The sequence below is a fragment of the Peromyscus maniculatus genome, chromosome X, assembly GCF_049852395.1.
Source record: "Peromyscus maniculatus bairdii isolate BWxNUB_F1_BW_parent chromosome X, HU_Pman_BW_mat_3.1, whole genome shotgun sequence".
Lineage (NCBI taxonomy): Eukaryota > Metazoa > Chordata > Mammalia > Rodentia > Cricetidae > Peromyscus > Peromyscus maniculatus.
Window position 1 is genome coordinate 41,472,341 of NC_134875.1, and position 17,663 is coordinate 41,490,003.

General features: G+C 39.2%; 1 protein-coding gene across 1 annotated transcript; it reads right to left on the bottom strand.

The window, feature by feature from the left end:
* Positions 1 to 1,990: 1,990 nt before the first annotated feature.
* On the bottom strand, positions 1,991 to 6,197 carry Agtr2 (angiotensin II receptor type 2). Its single transcript, XM_006995001.3, has 3 exons — positions 6,098 to 6,197; positions 5,883 to 5,942; positions 1,991 to 4,702 (listed from the first exon to the last, which is right to left on the bottom strand). Exon 3 carries the CDS (start codon positions 4,663 to 4,665, stop codon positions 3,574 to 3,576), a length of 1,092 nt encoding a protein of 363 aa, XP_006995063.1. The 5' UTR covers positions 4,666 to 4,702; positions 5,883 to 5,942; positions 6,098 to 6,197; the 3' UTR covers positions 1,991 to 3,573.
* Between the last annotated feature and the right edge of the window lie 11,466 nt (positions 6,198 to 17,663).

The window sequence follows — 17,663 nt, forward strand, 5'->3', positions numbered from 1 at the left end:
CTAAATATATTTTACTCTTTGTTCCAGTCCTTCTTTACTCCAGTGCCCCTGTGCATTCATTTATCATGTCAAGTTTGCTGCTCTCCTTTGTTGAGAAGTGAGGCCACCAGATCGGATCCCTATGACAAAAAGAGTCAGACTCGAATAGGCTTACCTTCACATTTGGAAGCAGGATTCAAACAGATGAGAACATTTTTTTAAGGATGCTATTTAGTTGATTTGATTTAGGCCAACACTATTTGGAATTTGTATTTCTCTTTCATAATAAAAATGTATTTTCTGTAAGTTGCAAGAAACATCTCTGATAACCCCAGGTAATCTCATATCAGAGATAAACTTCAGATCAACATATTTGTTCCTTAAAAGAAATGTTTAAGAATCCGGCCTTGCTTTATGTATAACACACTGCTTACTCCATGTGGATCTGTGAGGCCTATGGCACAAGATGAAAGCACTAAAGAACAAGGGAGAGAGTCTTATCTAGCTACCTCCTCAATTTTCTTCTTTTTTATTTTATAATTAATTTAATTTTACATATCAGCCATGGATTCCCCTGTCCTCCCTCCTCCCACCCCCCAGCCTTCACCCCCAATCGTCCCCCCATTCCCATCTCCTCCAGGGCAAGGTCTCCCCTGCGGATTCAGCTTGGCCTAGTAGATTCAGTTGAAGCAGGTCCAGTCCCCTCCTCCCTTCACCTAGGCTGAGCAAAGTGTCCCTGCATAGGCCCCAGGCTCCAAAAAGCCAGCTTATGCACTAAGGACAGGTCCTGGTCCCACTGCCTGGGGGCCTCCCAAACAGTTCAAGCTAATCAACTGTCTCACTTATCTAGAGGGCCTCAATTTTCTTCTTGAGTGCAAATACATCACCTGCCTAGAAACTCTTGAATCAGTTAAGGTTGGGAAAAAGGTTGAAAGACTACATATGAGTGTCTCTGAAATACTTGTTTGATAGCTTGGGACTGATATTGAAGACACAAAATACTTCTCTGGGGTTGCCCACTTGTTCTGTTTTAGATAGCAGTTAGGGCTGACCTACATCTCCGTTTCTTATTTGTAACATGAGAATGCCTGAATCATGAGGACAAAATGGGATAATGCATACAAAACAACACCGGCCAAACAAAGTTCACTTCATAAGTAAAATCTTGATAAAGGGCCAAATGGGAAGAATACATTTTTCATATGGTCTCAAAAGGTTACCTGACATTTATATTTTCAAAGAGGGAAGGGGATGTTTGCACCCATAAACATACCTTCTCTCAGAATTCACATATTCTTTCATTATCTCTTCAACTGACATTTCTTATTCTCAGAAAAATGAGGAAAATGCACCTTGGGCTTTACTACTGGCCTCCTATGGAAGCAGAAGCCAGGATTTTGTTGTTGTTGTTGCTGTTGTTACTATTATTTTATTTCATTCGTGTAAGTGTTCTGCCTGCAAGTGTGTCTGTGCACCATGTGTGTGACTGGTACCCGTGGAGGCCAGAAGAGAGTACCAGATCCCCTGGAACTGGAGTTACAGACCCTTGTGAGCTGCCATGTGGGTGCTGATGATTGAACCTGGATCCTCGGGAAGAGAAGCCAGTGCTCTTAACATCTGAGCCATCTCCTCAGCCCTAGAAACCAGTCTTTAAAAATCCCAAAAAGGATTAAGGGAAGTACCGATGGGGGGAGGATATGTAATAGGATTGGGGAAGAGAAAATAACATGGGCTGAATGTTGACAAGAAATAGTTTATATGCTAAAGCCCACATTGCCCTGCTGGGCCTGACAGTTTGCTTGGTTGACACCACATTTGTCATTGGAACTCCCAGGAGGTATCAGAATTCATTTCCGACATCCCTTTTCCATATGCCTGTCTGGTGTTGACCTGAATGAGTAATGATGAAAGCTGAAACTAAGAAGTATGAATGGGGATTTGCTGGAGGATACTAAGAGAAAGTAAGAGTCTACACCTGGAGACAGTTAAAAAAAAATAAGCACACATGGTCTCCCAATAATGATTTTATTTTTATAGGATGTTGTGTAAAATTACTTAAAACACAAAGTCATAACTGATTATACATTGAGCTATTTGGTTTTTTTCTGAAGGAATATGATTACATGAAATCAGGGTTTTTCCAGGAAGGGGTGTGAGAGGATTCTTCAACCTAAAAGCCTGGAATCTAACAGAAATGTGAAGTGCCCATAACTTTAAATCTACCTCATAGGCCAGCATTAGTCAGGTAACATGAAATGATATCGGGCAGCCAGAGAATGAAATTCGAAACTTCTGAATTAATATTCATTCTCAAATTTGAGTAAACTTCAGATAACTCACTTTCAGGTAATAAATTCCTGTAATGTAAGACATGTACTCATGTTGAGAATGAGCTCTGTGGATCTGTGCTTGATTTCAATTGCCTTCACAGACTATTATACATCTGGAACTATGCCCAGAGATGCAGGTTCAAACTACTCCATGGGGGGCGTGGGGGGCTTTGTTCTGACAAGTTCCTTGTAGGACACCAAACTTACCATGTGCTGGGTCTCTTTGTCCCCAAGAAGGCATCAAAATTCCATTCTGACATAACCTTTTCCCATGCCAGGTTTCAATTTATTATAAAGTTAAAGAATTAAAGAATCCTCTCATTTTCAGGGTCAAAGAGATATTTTGGGACGCGGCCCAGAACAAAAGCATGAATAATTAAACTCAAGTCACCATTGAATATATCAAAGCACCACAATTCAAAAGGTTAAAAATGTAAAAAGTGACCTTTACATAGTGTAACAATACACAGTGTTTTGTTGAATTCAAAAACCATCAGAAGAGAATAGGACGCCTTAAACAATAGTCAAAATGGATTAAAAGTTTTCAAAAGATATATTCAGTTTAGTAAGTAATAAGTATTTTTTCATTGCAGTTGTTTTACTAAGTGTTGTACTTTCTAAAACTGCAAGAATAAGCTAAACCACATACATGTAATTGAATCTATGTTCTTAGACCTACTCAGTAAGTACAGAGCTATATTCAAGTGAAATGGAAAAGAAACACAACGTACAGTTTTTTTTTTAAAGGGGAAACCATACAACGAGAGACTGAATAAACCACTACCAACCTAAGGAATATATAGAAAAGAATATCATGCTAAACTTAGTGCTCACCTCTCATGCTATATTGTATGGTGAACAATGTAAGAAGTTAAAACTGGCCCTTGTTCAAGGAGAAAGAAAAAATCTGATGAAAATGGACATAAAACTCCACTAAGAAATGCCAGCATTTTCCAGGGAGAAATCTGAAACTCCAAATCACCACTCATATTTTGTTATTGATTATAGTTGAGATAGCTCCCCCAATTACTTCTAGATTATAGATATAGCTCACCCATGATAATCTTGTGCCAAAGGACCAGAAAAATAAGGCACAATCACTGAAAGTTGGTGGAGTATAAAAATTTACAGTTATACTTGATCTCCTGTTCTGGGGGAGTAAGTAAAGATTAGATAAGGCAAAGAAATTGATGCCACTTATAGATGATTTGTGTGGGCCTCCAAATGAATAGCTAAGCTAATTACATGCATCCCATTAGCCGATTTAAGACACAAAAGTGTCCATTTCTCTAAGAGAACTGCTTTTACGGCAAGACATAGTCTCTCTCTTGCCCTGGAGCCAAGTAATGGGAACCCTGAACACACTGCGCAGCTTCTGTTGGAAGCGGTTTCCAACAAAACAATACAGAAAGGGATTAACACAGCTGTTGGTGAATCCCAGGAGGATGGCAAAAGGAAGTGCCAGGTCAATGACTGCTATAACTCCACAGCTATTAATGATACCCATCCAGGCCAGAGCATCCAGGAAGGTCAGAACGTGGAAGGGAAGCCAGCAAATGATGAACGCCAACACAACAGCAGCTGCCATCTTCAAGACTTGGTCACGGGTTATTCTGTTCTTCCCATAGCTATTAGTCTTCAGCAGGTGTTTTCTGATTCCAAAGTAACACGTTGCTATGAATATTAGAGGAATAATAAAACCAAGAATATTTTTCATTAAGGCAATCCCTGCAGACCACTGGGCATATTTCTCAGGTGGGAAAGCCATAACACAAGCATTCACGCCTAAGTATTCAATGGTTCTGACATCTCGGAAATAAAATGTTGGCAATGAGGACAGACAGGCCATACACCACACAAGGGGAACTACGTAAGATGCTTGCCAGGGATTCCTTCTTTGAGACAGAAAAGGGTAGATAACCGATTGGTACCTGTCAACACTCATGCAGGTAATGAAAAAAATGCTGGCAAACATGTTCAGGGTCAGAAAAGAACCAAACACTTTGCACATTACAGGTCCAAAGAGCCAGTCATATCTGTAAGAGTAATAAGATGCCCAGAGAGGAAGGGTAGCCAAAAGAAGTAAGTCAGCCACAGCCAGATTGAAGATGTAAATGCTGGAAACCTTTTTAGGGCCCTTTTGACAACAAAACAGTGAGACTACAACAATATTAACAGCAAACCCAATGACAAAAATAAGATAGTAGAGAACAGGAATTGCTTCCAAATGCTTATCTGACGGTTTGTGCGAGCAGTTAGAGGCAGACTCATTGGTGCCAGATATGTTGAGACTATCAAAAGGAAGGCTGCTGGTGATGTTTCTGCTGGTGGCGGCAAAACTGAAGTTGTCCTTCATATTGAATTGTCAGCGACTCCTAATTCTTATGCCTTATCTGGAGGAGAAAAATAGAACACTTAATGCACATCCAAAGCCTGAGGGATATTTGAATCATAAGCATTATGAAAATTTGTCAAAGGCCAAAATAATGTAAGTAGTTGTAGAAAACATTATAAAATAACACCATGCCTGACAAATAGGAATGACTACTACCTCTTGGGGGAAAAAACATTTCCTCTGTAGTATTAGACTGAAAATTCTGAACAAAACTTTTTGTCTTTCTCTCCTCTCATGCCTTTGAAAAGTTGAGAGACAAATTAACATCTTAAAAGTTAGTCAGGGTAGGAGTTGTATGAGACAAATAAGAAGAAGCCCAAAGACAACAAAAAAGGAGGCATATTTCTCCATTGGTGTGCTTTCTAGAAATCTCACTACTACTGCCCGCTGCTTAATGCTTTAGTGAAGTAACTTATTATATACAAATTGTTACAGCTATGGGAAATATGGGTAACACAAGCCATAGGAAAAAATAATTTAAGTGTACAGAGAACTGAAAGAATATACAGAAAAAGTATGTTGGGATAGAGGGTCAGGGTCAATGTTTGCTAATTGAAAAGCCTCTATTTATTTACTTTCCCCTTGCTTTCATGATAACAAGAAGAACACATGGCTATAGATGCATTTCCTAAAGGCTTTACCTCAAAATTTTAATAGTGAATGCTGGGTTTCAATATGGATATTTAAATCTGATCTATTTCATAAGAAACAAATCCATTTTCACTTGAATAAGAAGAAAAATAAAACAAAACAACCAAACCTGAGTCAGGGTCAAATAGATATGGTTTTGGTTGCTCAGTTAAATCAGAATTGAGCATCAGTGACTAATTATAATATAGTCTTACCATTTTTTTTCTTTGCCATCTTTTCAGTTAACAGAACAAAATAATCATTTCAGCATTAACGATAGTGTTCAGGTATGAGGGGTGTTTTTTTTTCCTCTTTTAACTAGCCATATTACTTTGAAACAAAAGAAAACTAAATATAAATAAACAAAGAGAAAAATTATTACAGCAGATAATTTCAAAGTACATACAAGCAAATACTCAACTGAGAATGTAACCACTAGAGTACGTCCTAAGAACCCGCAAACTGGCATTTTTGTCAAACACCCGTTCTTTTGTATGACCTTCCAAATTAACATGAAAGAATCAAAAAGAAATCCACTAAACACTTACTAGTTGCCAGTGTTTAAAGCACTTATCATAAATCAGTTTCCTTAGCTCCCACACGCACTCCTGTAAGAGAAATAGCAGTTAAAGAATTAAGGCGTTCTGCAAACTGCAGTGTTAAAATACAGGAAAAAGAAAACGTTTGTCCACACACACCAACAGTTTTTAATGCTGTATGTTCTCCTTCCCAACTCAAGCATGTATAAATTGTTTTGACTTACCTTAAAAAATGCAGGCTGAAGAAAGCTTTCAGTTCTGCACTCCTTCCATCCCCAGCCTCTGAGATGCAACTGCACCAGACCTCTGCTTTCTCTCTTATATATTCACTCTGTCCACTGGGGAGCCTTCAACCTACATAATTCTGAGGCTGACTTACGAACACTTGCCAGCTTTCCAGAGGGTTTTTTTTTTCTGGCTGCAAAACATTAATCTGAAATTCTCATGTCTCCAATCATAACAGCTCATTCAAATAAATCTCAAACAAAAAAAAATGAAGTTTCCACAAATGTGTTAGAGAATTTTAAACTCAGTGGCTCACTTTTAGAGAAGAATACAATTTTTAGCAAAATTTTCTTTTTCTATTTTCGTGATCATAGCATTCTAAAACAAGTTAAGGAGTAGGGAGACTAGAGAGTTTATTCTAGCCGGAGTCTTTGTTCACAACCATCTTTTACAGCCTTCAGTACATTTTGAAATTTTTACCCCTGTTTATTAAAGAATGGTAGCAATTTTACTAGAGGTCTACAACTTTTAAGTTTTCTACCTTGCTTTGAAACACTTTGGTTGCCCTGCTGCTGGAAGATTAGGGTTAGGAAAGATAAAATTTTCTTGTGACAATAAAAGGTTTTGACATTTAGTGCCTGCTTTTATGTGACTCGGTCACAACCATAGCTCAAATATACAGCAATAAGGTAAAGAATGATTAGCTGCTGCTGTAGGCTGCAGCTGTTGCTGCTGCTGCTGTCGCCACCTCCGCCGCCGCCGCCGCCGCCGCTGCTGTTCTGATTGTTTCTCAGTTTTGTGGAAGGATGATCACCTTCACACATTCCAGCAGCAGTAAGAGTGAGAAAATGAATACAGTCCAGAAGAATAATGCCAGATGGCAGTAAAGCCTTTGTGACTAACACTGTGCTATATACTTTGTGCTCAATAGTTCAACAAAGAGGCGCCATAACACACTGTAAGGAATGGCCTCTGAGGTCCAACCACTGGGCTTCATATGCCAAGTTCTATCACATCTTAATTCCTTTCCGTCTTCATTTAGAGTACTTAAAATGATGCCCAACACACAGCAGATGCCCTTATACAGTATGAATGTTATTGCCTCTTTACAAATCAGGAAACACAGGGTGACAGAGTTTAAATAAATTCTCTGAGATCCCATGGCTATTATGAGGACATGTGAATTTCCACAAAAGCAAACTCATGTCAGAGGTCATATTTTTTAATTTCTATACACTGCTAGCTGCTCCTTTCATCTCACCTTTCACTGAGCAAAGAAGATACATGCAGCACTTATTGACAATCTCGTTGCTGACAGCTAAAAAGCTATGACAAAAGCACCAAAAAGGAAGAAAGCTTGAAGGATTGCTATGCAAGGGAAAGTGTTCTTCTTAAATGTATTAGCAAAATGGAGACCAGGGAAGAGAAATGCGTAATCAGGAAATTTTCTGTAGTTAGTGCAGATAATTGGGTAACCCACGACACTACAAATGGCTGTGCAATTCCAATGATCCTATGGATCCTATTCAAAGAAGCAGGGAGTGGTATATTGGTAGTACAGTAGTGAGCATTATTGCCTCTCAAGTTTTGAGCAGAGAAATATCCTTGTCCATAGTACATTGCATATAGGTATGGAGTTCAATAGAACAAGGAAAGAGAAGTGATTGTAGGTAACAGGTGACAAAATTACAAATATCACAAGAAGCAGCAGACAGCTTGTGACATCTGTCTCTCCATTGATAATAAAGGAAATCCTACAACACATTATCATATAGAACCGGTAAGAGTCGCTTAGCATAGCCTGAAAAAAATACAATAAACTCCAAAGGCTTGAAGGCATTGGCACACACACACACACACACACACACACACACACACACACACACACCAATTTGTTAAATCTCAAAATATGTCTGACTTATGTTCTGGACAGATTCAGGTAGACATTCTGTTCAAATAATGGAAACCTGATGTCTGGGAACAAAAGACTAGGCACATATGTTTATCCGCAGGAGAGTTGAAAGGAGAATGAGTTTCATTCTTTGTTTAAGCCTGATTTCTGCCTTCATTTCAAATGTTTGTTTTTGCCACATACAGGGAATTTTCCAGGCCAGAGCCTCTGAGTGGTCACAATGGGTCAGATTCCCACCCTGCTCCAGTTAGAGCCCCCTCCCATCCTCATGCTGCCTTGCAAAGAAATGAACAGGCAGTGAGCAATAAACTTTAGAGAAAGGGAAAAAATCTGCAGGCTGGCCTCCTGGAGACCTAGCCTTGAACACTCCCTAGAAAGCTGGGGACCTTGTCTAGAGCTTTCATTCTTCATTATAGTAAGTTCTGACGTAAATAAACTTTAAAGAGTCCTACACTTCCCAGAAGATTCAAAGCACCTTTGCTTTCTTTCTTCATAATTTTAGAGGAAAAATTCCCACAAGCCAAAGAAAAAATTGTAACTGCAAGGAATTAAGGGGGTAGAAAAAAAGGAATAGCAATAATATTGACACCACTCAAAGAAAAAAATACAGCACATTATTGATTCAGCAATGAACTCCCAGTTAAGCCAACAATGTAAATACACTTGAGAGTCAAATAAATGTCAGTCATGGTAAGCAATACAACACAAGAAAAAAGAAAACACACTCTTCTGGGGACTGGATAGTTTTTTTCACTTGAAGATTGACTTTAAAAGCTTTGGGTCATTTGAATAAATTATGCAGCTCTTAAGAACAAATGAGTTGGGGTTAGCAGATTTAACAAAAGTAAATCACATTTTTTTCCTGAGAACCTGTTCTTTCCTGTAAGATTACTTAACCATAATTTTTAAAGAACTCAAGGTTTTTGTCTTAAGATTTGTTTATTTATTTTTACCTTACATGTGTGAGTGCTTTGCCTGCATGTATGTAAGTGCACCATGTGCCTGCAGTGCCCGCAGAGGCCAGAAGAGGGCATCAGATCCAGTAGAACCAGAGTTACAGATGCTTATGAGCTGCAATATGCATAATGGGAACCAAACCTGGATCCTCTGCAAGAGTATCAATCAAGTGCTCTTAATCATTGAGCCAGGATCAGAGTGTGTGTGTGTGTGTGTGTGTGTGTGTGTGTGTGTGTGTGTGTGTGTGTGTGTGTGTGTGTGTGTGTGTGTGTGTGTGTGTGTGTGTGTGTCTGCTTTTGAGAGTTTTTCTCCAATGATGAAGGATACAAAGTTCATGAAAACAAATCAGTTTCCCCTCTCTACACTTCTCCCCACACAGAGCATGCTTCCAAAGAGACAATGAACATACAAATGCAAAAATGTGCTGGGATATGTGCTTGGATTAGATATAATGTTTTGTATTTCAGAGCTATTTCTGCTATCCCAGGCATCTCTGAGTCCTATCCAGACTAATGTCCCTTCTACTTCTCCTAAATTTAACATACACTCTCACTCACTCATACACAGACACCCAGAAACACACTTCACACCAGTCTTCCTTCAACTTGTTTATCCATAAGCAAGCTCTTCTCTAACTGCCACTTTTCCAGATCTGAGGGTCCCTGAAGGCAAGGAGTTAACATAGTACCTGTAATCAATATGTCATTCCTCATGTATTATCTTTATGCTTCTATTTGGTTTCCAATACAAAGAGAATAGGGATGCTAGAATGAAATTGAAGATCCTCTACTCAAAGCTAGTAGTGAAACTGACCATTTTGTAAAAAGCAGCCTAAAAATAAGAGTAAACTGACCAACATGAGTTATTTATTATTTGTTCTGAATTGACTATCTGCCCAGGCCTCATACAAGGATTGACTGAAGGGGTATTAAAGCACTTAATAAGGTAGAGTCTACGTGGTAAGCTGAATGAATGACTGACTTAATATATCCCTGAGACCAGTCGTTTTCAGCTGAATCTGGTGTCAAAATCAGGAGAAGGAAAAACTCTATTCATCTTCTCCTCAAAGGCACCTGCAGGCCTAAACGTTAGATTGCAATCAGGGTCTCACAGAAGCTACCCACTTCCATCAAATGACACTTCAGATGCTATATAATTGTACTGGGGACAAAGTAAACTAATTAAAACTGTCTATCTTCTTTGCTTACATTAGCTGAGTTGACGTTTTCCATAATCCATTTTAGGATGGGACTAAATTGATTAGCTTGACTACAGTACCCAAAATGGCCAGTTGATTAAGTTAGCCAAACCAACCAGTTGTTTTGACAATATTTAGACAGAACTGTTAAGTAATGGGGAGGATTAAATTTTGTCAGATATGATCTCTCAAAGTGTAGTGGATCAACGAATCATTACACTTAATTTGATGCTTGGGATTGAGGTCCAGAAACTAACTTTCTCAATGTACTGAGACCCTTGGTTTGTCCAATAGCAATAAAAAGTCTCAAAAAAACTGATGTTCTACTTTACAGCTAATCTATTATTTTACAACTGAGATATCCCACTGTCCAGTGACCCTAAGGTCAGTCTACTAGCCAAGAATAAGCAAATGAATCATACATCATTTCCAAACGTGTCTCATTTATAGAACCAGCATGTGCTTTATTGAATCCCAGAGTTTAACATAATAGTTTGCATATTTAGCACTGAGATTATGCAGTCTGAGCAAACTAGCTACAGATACAGGCATTCTGTGATGACTAGAGTCATACTTCACCCCCCCCCACACACACACACACCACTAAATGAAACATCTAGACATGCTAACACAAACATATAATCCCAGCATGCAGGAGGCCAAAGCAGGAGGATCTCAAGTTCAAAGCCTATCTGAGCTACAGTAAAGGACTCTGAAGCTCCCTTTCCATCTCTTTCTTGATATCAAGGAGTGAGGGAAATCTTATGTCCGATTTGCTTTCTGTTACTGTGATAAATACTATGACCAAAACCAACTTGTAGATAAAAAGCTTTATTTCATCTTACACTTTGCAGTTCCTCATCAACAGAAGCCAAGGCAGGAACTTGGAGAGAGGAACTAAAGCAGGGACCATGAAGGAATGCTGCTTACTGCCTTGCTTCCTGTGTTTTGTTTTGTTTTTTCAGTCACTTTTCTTATAGAGCCCAGGCTGAACTGCCCAGGAATAGCATCATCTACAGTGGACCAGACCCTCTCACATAAATTAGCAATTGAATAAGGAATGCCCCACAGTTATGCCCACAGACAATCTGATCTGGTCAATACTTCAGACTGAGGTTCTCTCTTGCAGATGAGTCTAGGTTTCAGTCAAGTTACGGCTGAAGCTAACTTGAAAATCTGGTTTGATGACTATAAAATCATTCCAGTAAATCTGATAACCAGGAGCATATCTCATGAGAGCTCTGGGAAATTTCATATCAAACATCATCCCATGAGTAACAATGATGAGCACCTAACAATGAATTTTCTCAACCAGTTTGCCTCTTTCAACTCTGTTTGGCAGCCATCTCGTTACATTCATACTTTACTTTACATAGTATTGTTATTTATTGATAAAGTCTATGGATACAGGCAAGTTCGTGCTCTAAGCTAGCTACAAATCATTCAAGCTCTACTCTGATGAAGTAGACAAATCTGAAGAAGAGATAGGAGAGAGCAATCCCTCACCAAAGAGAGAGGAAAGTAGTAAACTCTCTCTCTCTCTCTCTCTCTCTCTCTCTCTCTCTCTCTCTCTCTCTCTCTCTCTCTGTCTCTCTCTCTCTGTAAGATAGGCCAGCAAGTCACATAAAATATTTCCTAAACAACCAAGGATGGTTACTGGCTTTAAGGAGTTTGTTTGATCCCACCTCTCCTTTAGACCATTCAAGAGATTACTTTGAAAGTGTTTTCTTTAGTAGGAGAACACATGATAATTTAGAATTAGATGGCAAACCAAGCTGAGAAATGTTTCTAGGTGGGTCCTAGGATTTTTACTTCAAGGAAATGAGAATAGGAGGCTTATCACTGGGAATTGTATTTATGTGAGATAAATATGAACTCAGTAAAATTTGTCAAATCTATAACCAAAAGCAGAATTTATATTACATATAATATGCAACCTATCCACAGATAAAATAGCTTGTTTTGGATATCTACAAATCCATAGTATTACTTACAATGATCTTGTTACATGTTGCTACATATTAAAAACCCCTATTTTATACTGCTTTTAGTGTATACTGACTATGTTATTTAAATTATTCTCTTCACCTTTTATTTATTTTTTAACTTGAAGCATGATTCACATTTTGTATCTTCACCTTTTAAAAATTTCTAACTCACAGGGACTAGCAATCTGACTCAGTGGATGAAGGCACTTGCTTCTAAGCCTGATGACCTGAGTTTGATCCTCAGAATCCATGCAGTGGAAGGAAGGAATTGACTCAATAATTCTTTAACCTCTGCATGTTCTCTAATCTTCACATGTGTGTATCTCCTTACCTCCCCGCAACACACACACACACACAAAAAAAAAAAAAAAAAAAAAAAAAAAAAAAAAAAAAAAAAAAAAGAAAGAAAGGTAATAAAAATTCAATTTAAAGGGTACAATTCAGAGTCCCACCTTTCTGTGGAATCTGTATCCTCACTCTGCTCACAGGTGCATAAGCAAAAGAACTCCTTGGGGTTCAGGTACAGAATCACCAGCTATGGGATGGGTGATAAAGAAGAAAGCCACTACATCTTACAGCTCAAGGAAATCTGAGACACCATGATGAGTGGCTGTCTGGACCTAAAGGAACTAATCTCCAATAAGCTTCTTCCAGAAAAGCAGTTGCTGTTGCTCCTAGAGACTATTTGTTTTTTTTTTTATTATTAAGAAAAATTTTTTATTCATTTTACATACCAAAGATCCCTCTTCCCTCCTCCTGCCTCTCCAGCCTCTGCCTCCCAACCCACCCCCATTCCCTCCTACAAGAAGGTAAGGCCTCCCATGGGGAGGTACATTTAGTAGAGGCAGGTCCAAGCCCATTCCCTCTCAAGGCTGTGTGATGTGTCTCATCATAGAAGTGGGCTCAAAAGGGCCTGCTCATGCACCAGGAATGGATTCTGATCCTACCGCCAGGGGGCCCCTTAAGAAGATTAAGCTATACAACTATCTCCTGTAATCAGAGGGCCTAGTCCAGTCCCATGCAGGCTCCACAGCTGTTGGTCTAAAGTTCATGAGTTCCCACTAATTTGGTTTGATTGTCTCTGTAAGTTTCACCATCATGATCTAGATGCAACTTGCTCATAGAATCCCTCTTTTCTCTCTTCGACTGGACTCCTGGAGCTCAGCTTTGTGTTTGGCTATGGATCTCTGCACCTGGAGACTATTTGTAATGATCACTTCATGAGGGCTAATTGTGAGGAATATAGGGAGAATACTATGGCTGTGTTGTCATCCCGGATTAGAGCTGTCTCCTCAAGGTAAAGGGTTACTTTCAAACTAGCTGATTCCAATGTTGTCTTGCCAATGTGAGTGACTCTGGCCAGGAAAGCCATAAGAGTGGATCTAGACTTTATGACTCTGTCACTGCAAACAAAATAAAAAAATGTGCCAGAACATCAAGTCAATGACAGACTAAAGCAATTGATCCAGTATTGTGCCTCTCCAGAAAGTTCAGAGAGCCTCAAGATAGATGAAGTCAAGACTACTAAAGAACTTCCTAATGAATTATTTGAAGGACAAGGATAGCTGTGGTTCTGGTAGCTTTGGGATAAAACAAAATCAAACAAATTGGACTAGGAAAAAACAGAAGGAAAAGAGCCCATGAAAAGGCTCAAGAAACAGACATAGATCCAGAGACACACTCATTCTCACATTCAGGAATCCTGTAAAACACAAAACTGGAAGCATTAATATGTACTCAAAACCTGTGGGGTAAAAATATAAATATATATTGTATTATACATTATACATAATAAAAATAAGCCTTGACATGACATTATGAGACAAGGACCCTTCAAAGATGCCACTGAGTCCATTTTCTGCTGGACATCTACTCCTGGGCATATAGCCTACCCTTAAAAGTAGTTTGTTTCCCCGATGAGACTCCCTTAGAGAAAACTAAATTTTCATTTGCAAATGGTTATCAATCAGAGATTGTTTCTGGGTTAGGAAGGGAGGCATGTGTCTACTTCCCCTTTCAGCTCTAGGAGTCCATCTGGTGAAGACATATGCTTGCTGCCTCAGTCTCTATGAGTTCGTATGCGCTTTACTCAAGTTGATTTAGAGGGCTTGTTTCCTTGTCCTCCATTCCATATGGCTCTTACAGTGTTGGTACCTCTTCTTCAGAAGGCTTCTCTGAGCCCTTGAGTGGGGTGGGGGGCATACATCCATTTAGGACTGAGTGTTCAAGGTCTGCCTCACTCTGCATGATGACTAGCTGTGGGTCTCTGTATTGTTTTCCATGTGTTGCAGAAGGAAGCTTTTTTTCTTTCTTTTTTTCTTTGAGGGAGGGAGAGAGAGAGAACATGAAGTTGGATGGTAGGAAAGTGGGGAGGATATGGGAGGAGTTAGGAGATGGGAAAGAACATGATAAAAAATATATTGTATGGAAAAAACACATCACCAGAAACTGAACTACCACAAATGGCAAACTAGTGTAGAGGCAGGACCAAACAAGACAGGGACTAGAGAAAATTCCACTTCAGAGTGCAGGAGGCACAGCCATCCTGTCTCTTTGCTCCAGGTTCTTTATTTCTTTTCCACAAGTTGTTCTGGGACCAAGTGAAAGTCATCCATCTTGACAAAGACAGTTCATTTGAGTTAGTGAGATTCTTGCAAAGAATCTTACAAAAGCTAAGATGTTAGTACCAGGAATGAGAGGGAAAAAAGGTTACTTAAAAATCTAAGAGAGGTAATTAGAATGCACAATTTGGTGGGCTTTAGTATTCACAGACTTGTACAGTATAATACCAGAACATTTTCATCACTTCTAAAAGAAAGTTGATACCCATTCACAGTCATTCTTATTTCTCCCTCCCTGAGTTCTATTCTCTTTCTGTTTTAAGCTTTAAGTAGTGAGCTATAACTTGTAAATTCCAAAGGGCATTACCTAATGGAAAAGAAAACAAATTGATACAAATGAATGATCTTTATGACACAATGTGGTGTTACTGTTTACAACGTGGCTTTATCTATTTTCAGTGTCATGAGTCTGTGACCCCACAAATTGCACTAAACTAAGCTACTAATTCAGTTAATATTTGCTACTATTAGCATGAATACTACTCCCCCTAATGGTATGTATTTCTGTTATTTAGTAAACTCCCAGTCAGGTTTCTTTGGCATGAATGCAAAAAGCAAATATCATGTAAATTATCTCTAGAGTTGGTTGCATCCGAAGATTCCCCAGAGTTTTGTAAAGAGAGGCCACTTCTCATTTCCATAAACATAAAATCCTCAGGGAAATTTTCAGGGTTTGCTGATGCTGAAGAATGTGAACAAAATATAGAAGAGGACATTAAGCACCAAGTTGAGAACTTGACAGATTTCATGGCTACTTTGCAGCAATCCTAAGAGATATCTGTCATCTCTATCTTCTGGTGAGGAGAAATGAAATGATCGAAACAGAAGGAGGTTTTTTTAAAGTTTCTCAGGGCTAGAGAGATGGCCCAGTGGTTAAGAGCACTGGTTGCCCTTTCAGAGGACCTGGGTTCAATTCCCAGCACCCTCATGGCAGTTCACAACCATCTGTAACTCCAGTCCCAGGATGCCATCTTCTGGCCTCTGTGGGCACTTCATACACATGGTACACAGACAATTCAGGCAAACACTCACACATATGAAATATAAATAAATAAATAAATAAATAAATAAATAATCTCAAAAAAAAGTTACTCAAGGGTGCTTAATGCAGAAACCTGTAGCTGGCCAAAATGCCAAGAATATATGTTGGTAAAGTGCTCAGCCTCAAATGGGACAGTTGTATCACACCTCCCAAATTGAGCGTTGTAGAAGGAAAAACACAATGAATATAAGAATCAGAGGATGGTTGTAAGATGAATTGCTAAATGGTCTTATTAATAAAAAAAAAGAGCCAGATATTGTGGTGAAAACTGAGAGATCAGAGGAATAGAACAAGCCACAGCCAACCTCACCTTACCAACTCCTCAGCCTCCAGAGACAGTTACTTTCTGTATACTCACACCTATTTACCATTCTGTGCCCTGCCATCTTACTTCCTTTCTCTGCCCAGCTTCATCACTTCCTCTTTCCACCCAGCTCTATCACTTTCTGTCTGTCTGTCCAGACCTCCAGACCTCTATGGTTAACTGGCACTGGGATTAAAGGCATGTGCCACCACATATGGCTCTGTTCCCAGTATGGCCTTGAACTCACAGAGATCCAGATGGATCTCTGCCTCATGAGTGCTAGGATTAAAGGCAATCCCAGTGACTGACCTCTATGTTTAATATAGTGGTTTGCTTTTTCCTCTGATCCCCAGATAAGCTTTATTGGGGTGCACAAATAAAATATCACCACAGGATGAGGACATCTTCAGCCAAAAGAGAACTTCTGGACATGATATAGTTGTTAAACTCGTGAACTCACTGAAGCTGTGGTTATCTGCACAGCACACACAATATTGGGCCTGTCAACATTTCATCACAGAGAGTGGGGGGACCTTTGTTGTGTCAACCTTCCCTGAGGAATTACTGGTAGTTAATAGTTGATGGGAAATGGGGGTGACATTTTCTTAAGTTGTTCTTACTCCAACAAATAACTTCTAACCAAGTTAGGAGAAGAAACTCTGAACTCAGTAAGTCACACACACAAAGGATATGTGCATGTAGGAGGTGAACTTACTGGGAAGAAGGGGGCCAGCAGGAGACGGGAGGGGATAAGAGAGGGGAGATGGTGGGGATGGAAAAGTGGCTAAAACTTATTGCATACAGGTGTGAAACTGCCAAGAGGCCAGTAAATTCTAGAAAGGAGGCTCAAACCCTCTTGTAATTTACAAGGCACTGAGAAGAATTGATTACCCTGATTGATGCAAAAGGTATTTCTAAGCATTCTGGGACTCTCGGGGTAAAAAAAAAAATCAATCAAACAATGTTGTAAAATATGAGCAGATTATCTCAGCAAAGGGGAGTAATTTGTAAATGCAGTATATTAAAAGCAAATGTCAGCCAGGCATGGTGGCGCAAGCCTTTGATCCCAGCACTTGGAAGGCAGAGACGGGTGGATCTCTGTGAGTTGATATAATTAATACATGCTTATAGGCTTATGTCATATTCCAAATCTTTCTTTAAAAAATATGGGACTGAAGATATGGTTCAGCAGTTAAGAATGCTTGCTGGTACTGCAGAGGACAGTGCTTCAGTTCCCAGAACCTAGAATGGTAGCCCAGGACCATCTGTAATTTCTGTTTCAGGGAATCTGATGCCCTCTTCTGGCTTCTGCAAGCACCAGCCACATAAGCAGTTTACCAAGATCCCACACATAATGTTTTTTTAAATCTATGTATGTATCCGTATATGTATTGTGTGAGCATAACTATAAACAATGGAAGAAAATGAACCAAAAGAATAAGCGTCTATCCCTGAATAAATTCATTATTTTAGAGTTTCATTTTCCTTTTTTCCCTTCTAAAAAGATTCTTTGGCAATTTCACACATATATTTAATGCAGTTT

Excerpts from the sequence above, each read along its gene's own strand:
- Agtr2 (XM_006995001.3), bottom strand. The coding sequence starts at position 4,665 with ATGAAGGACAACTTCAGTTTTGCCGCCACCAGCAGAAACATCACCAGC.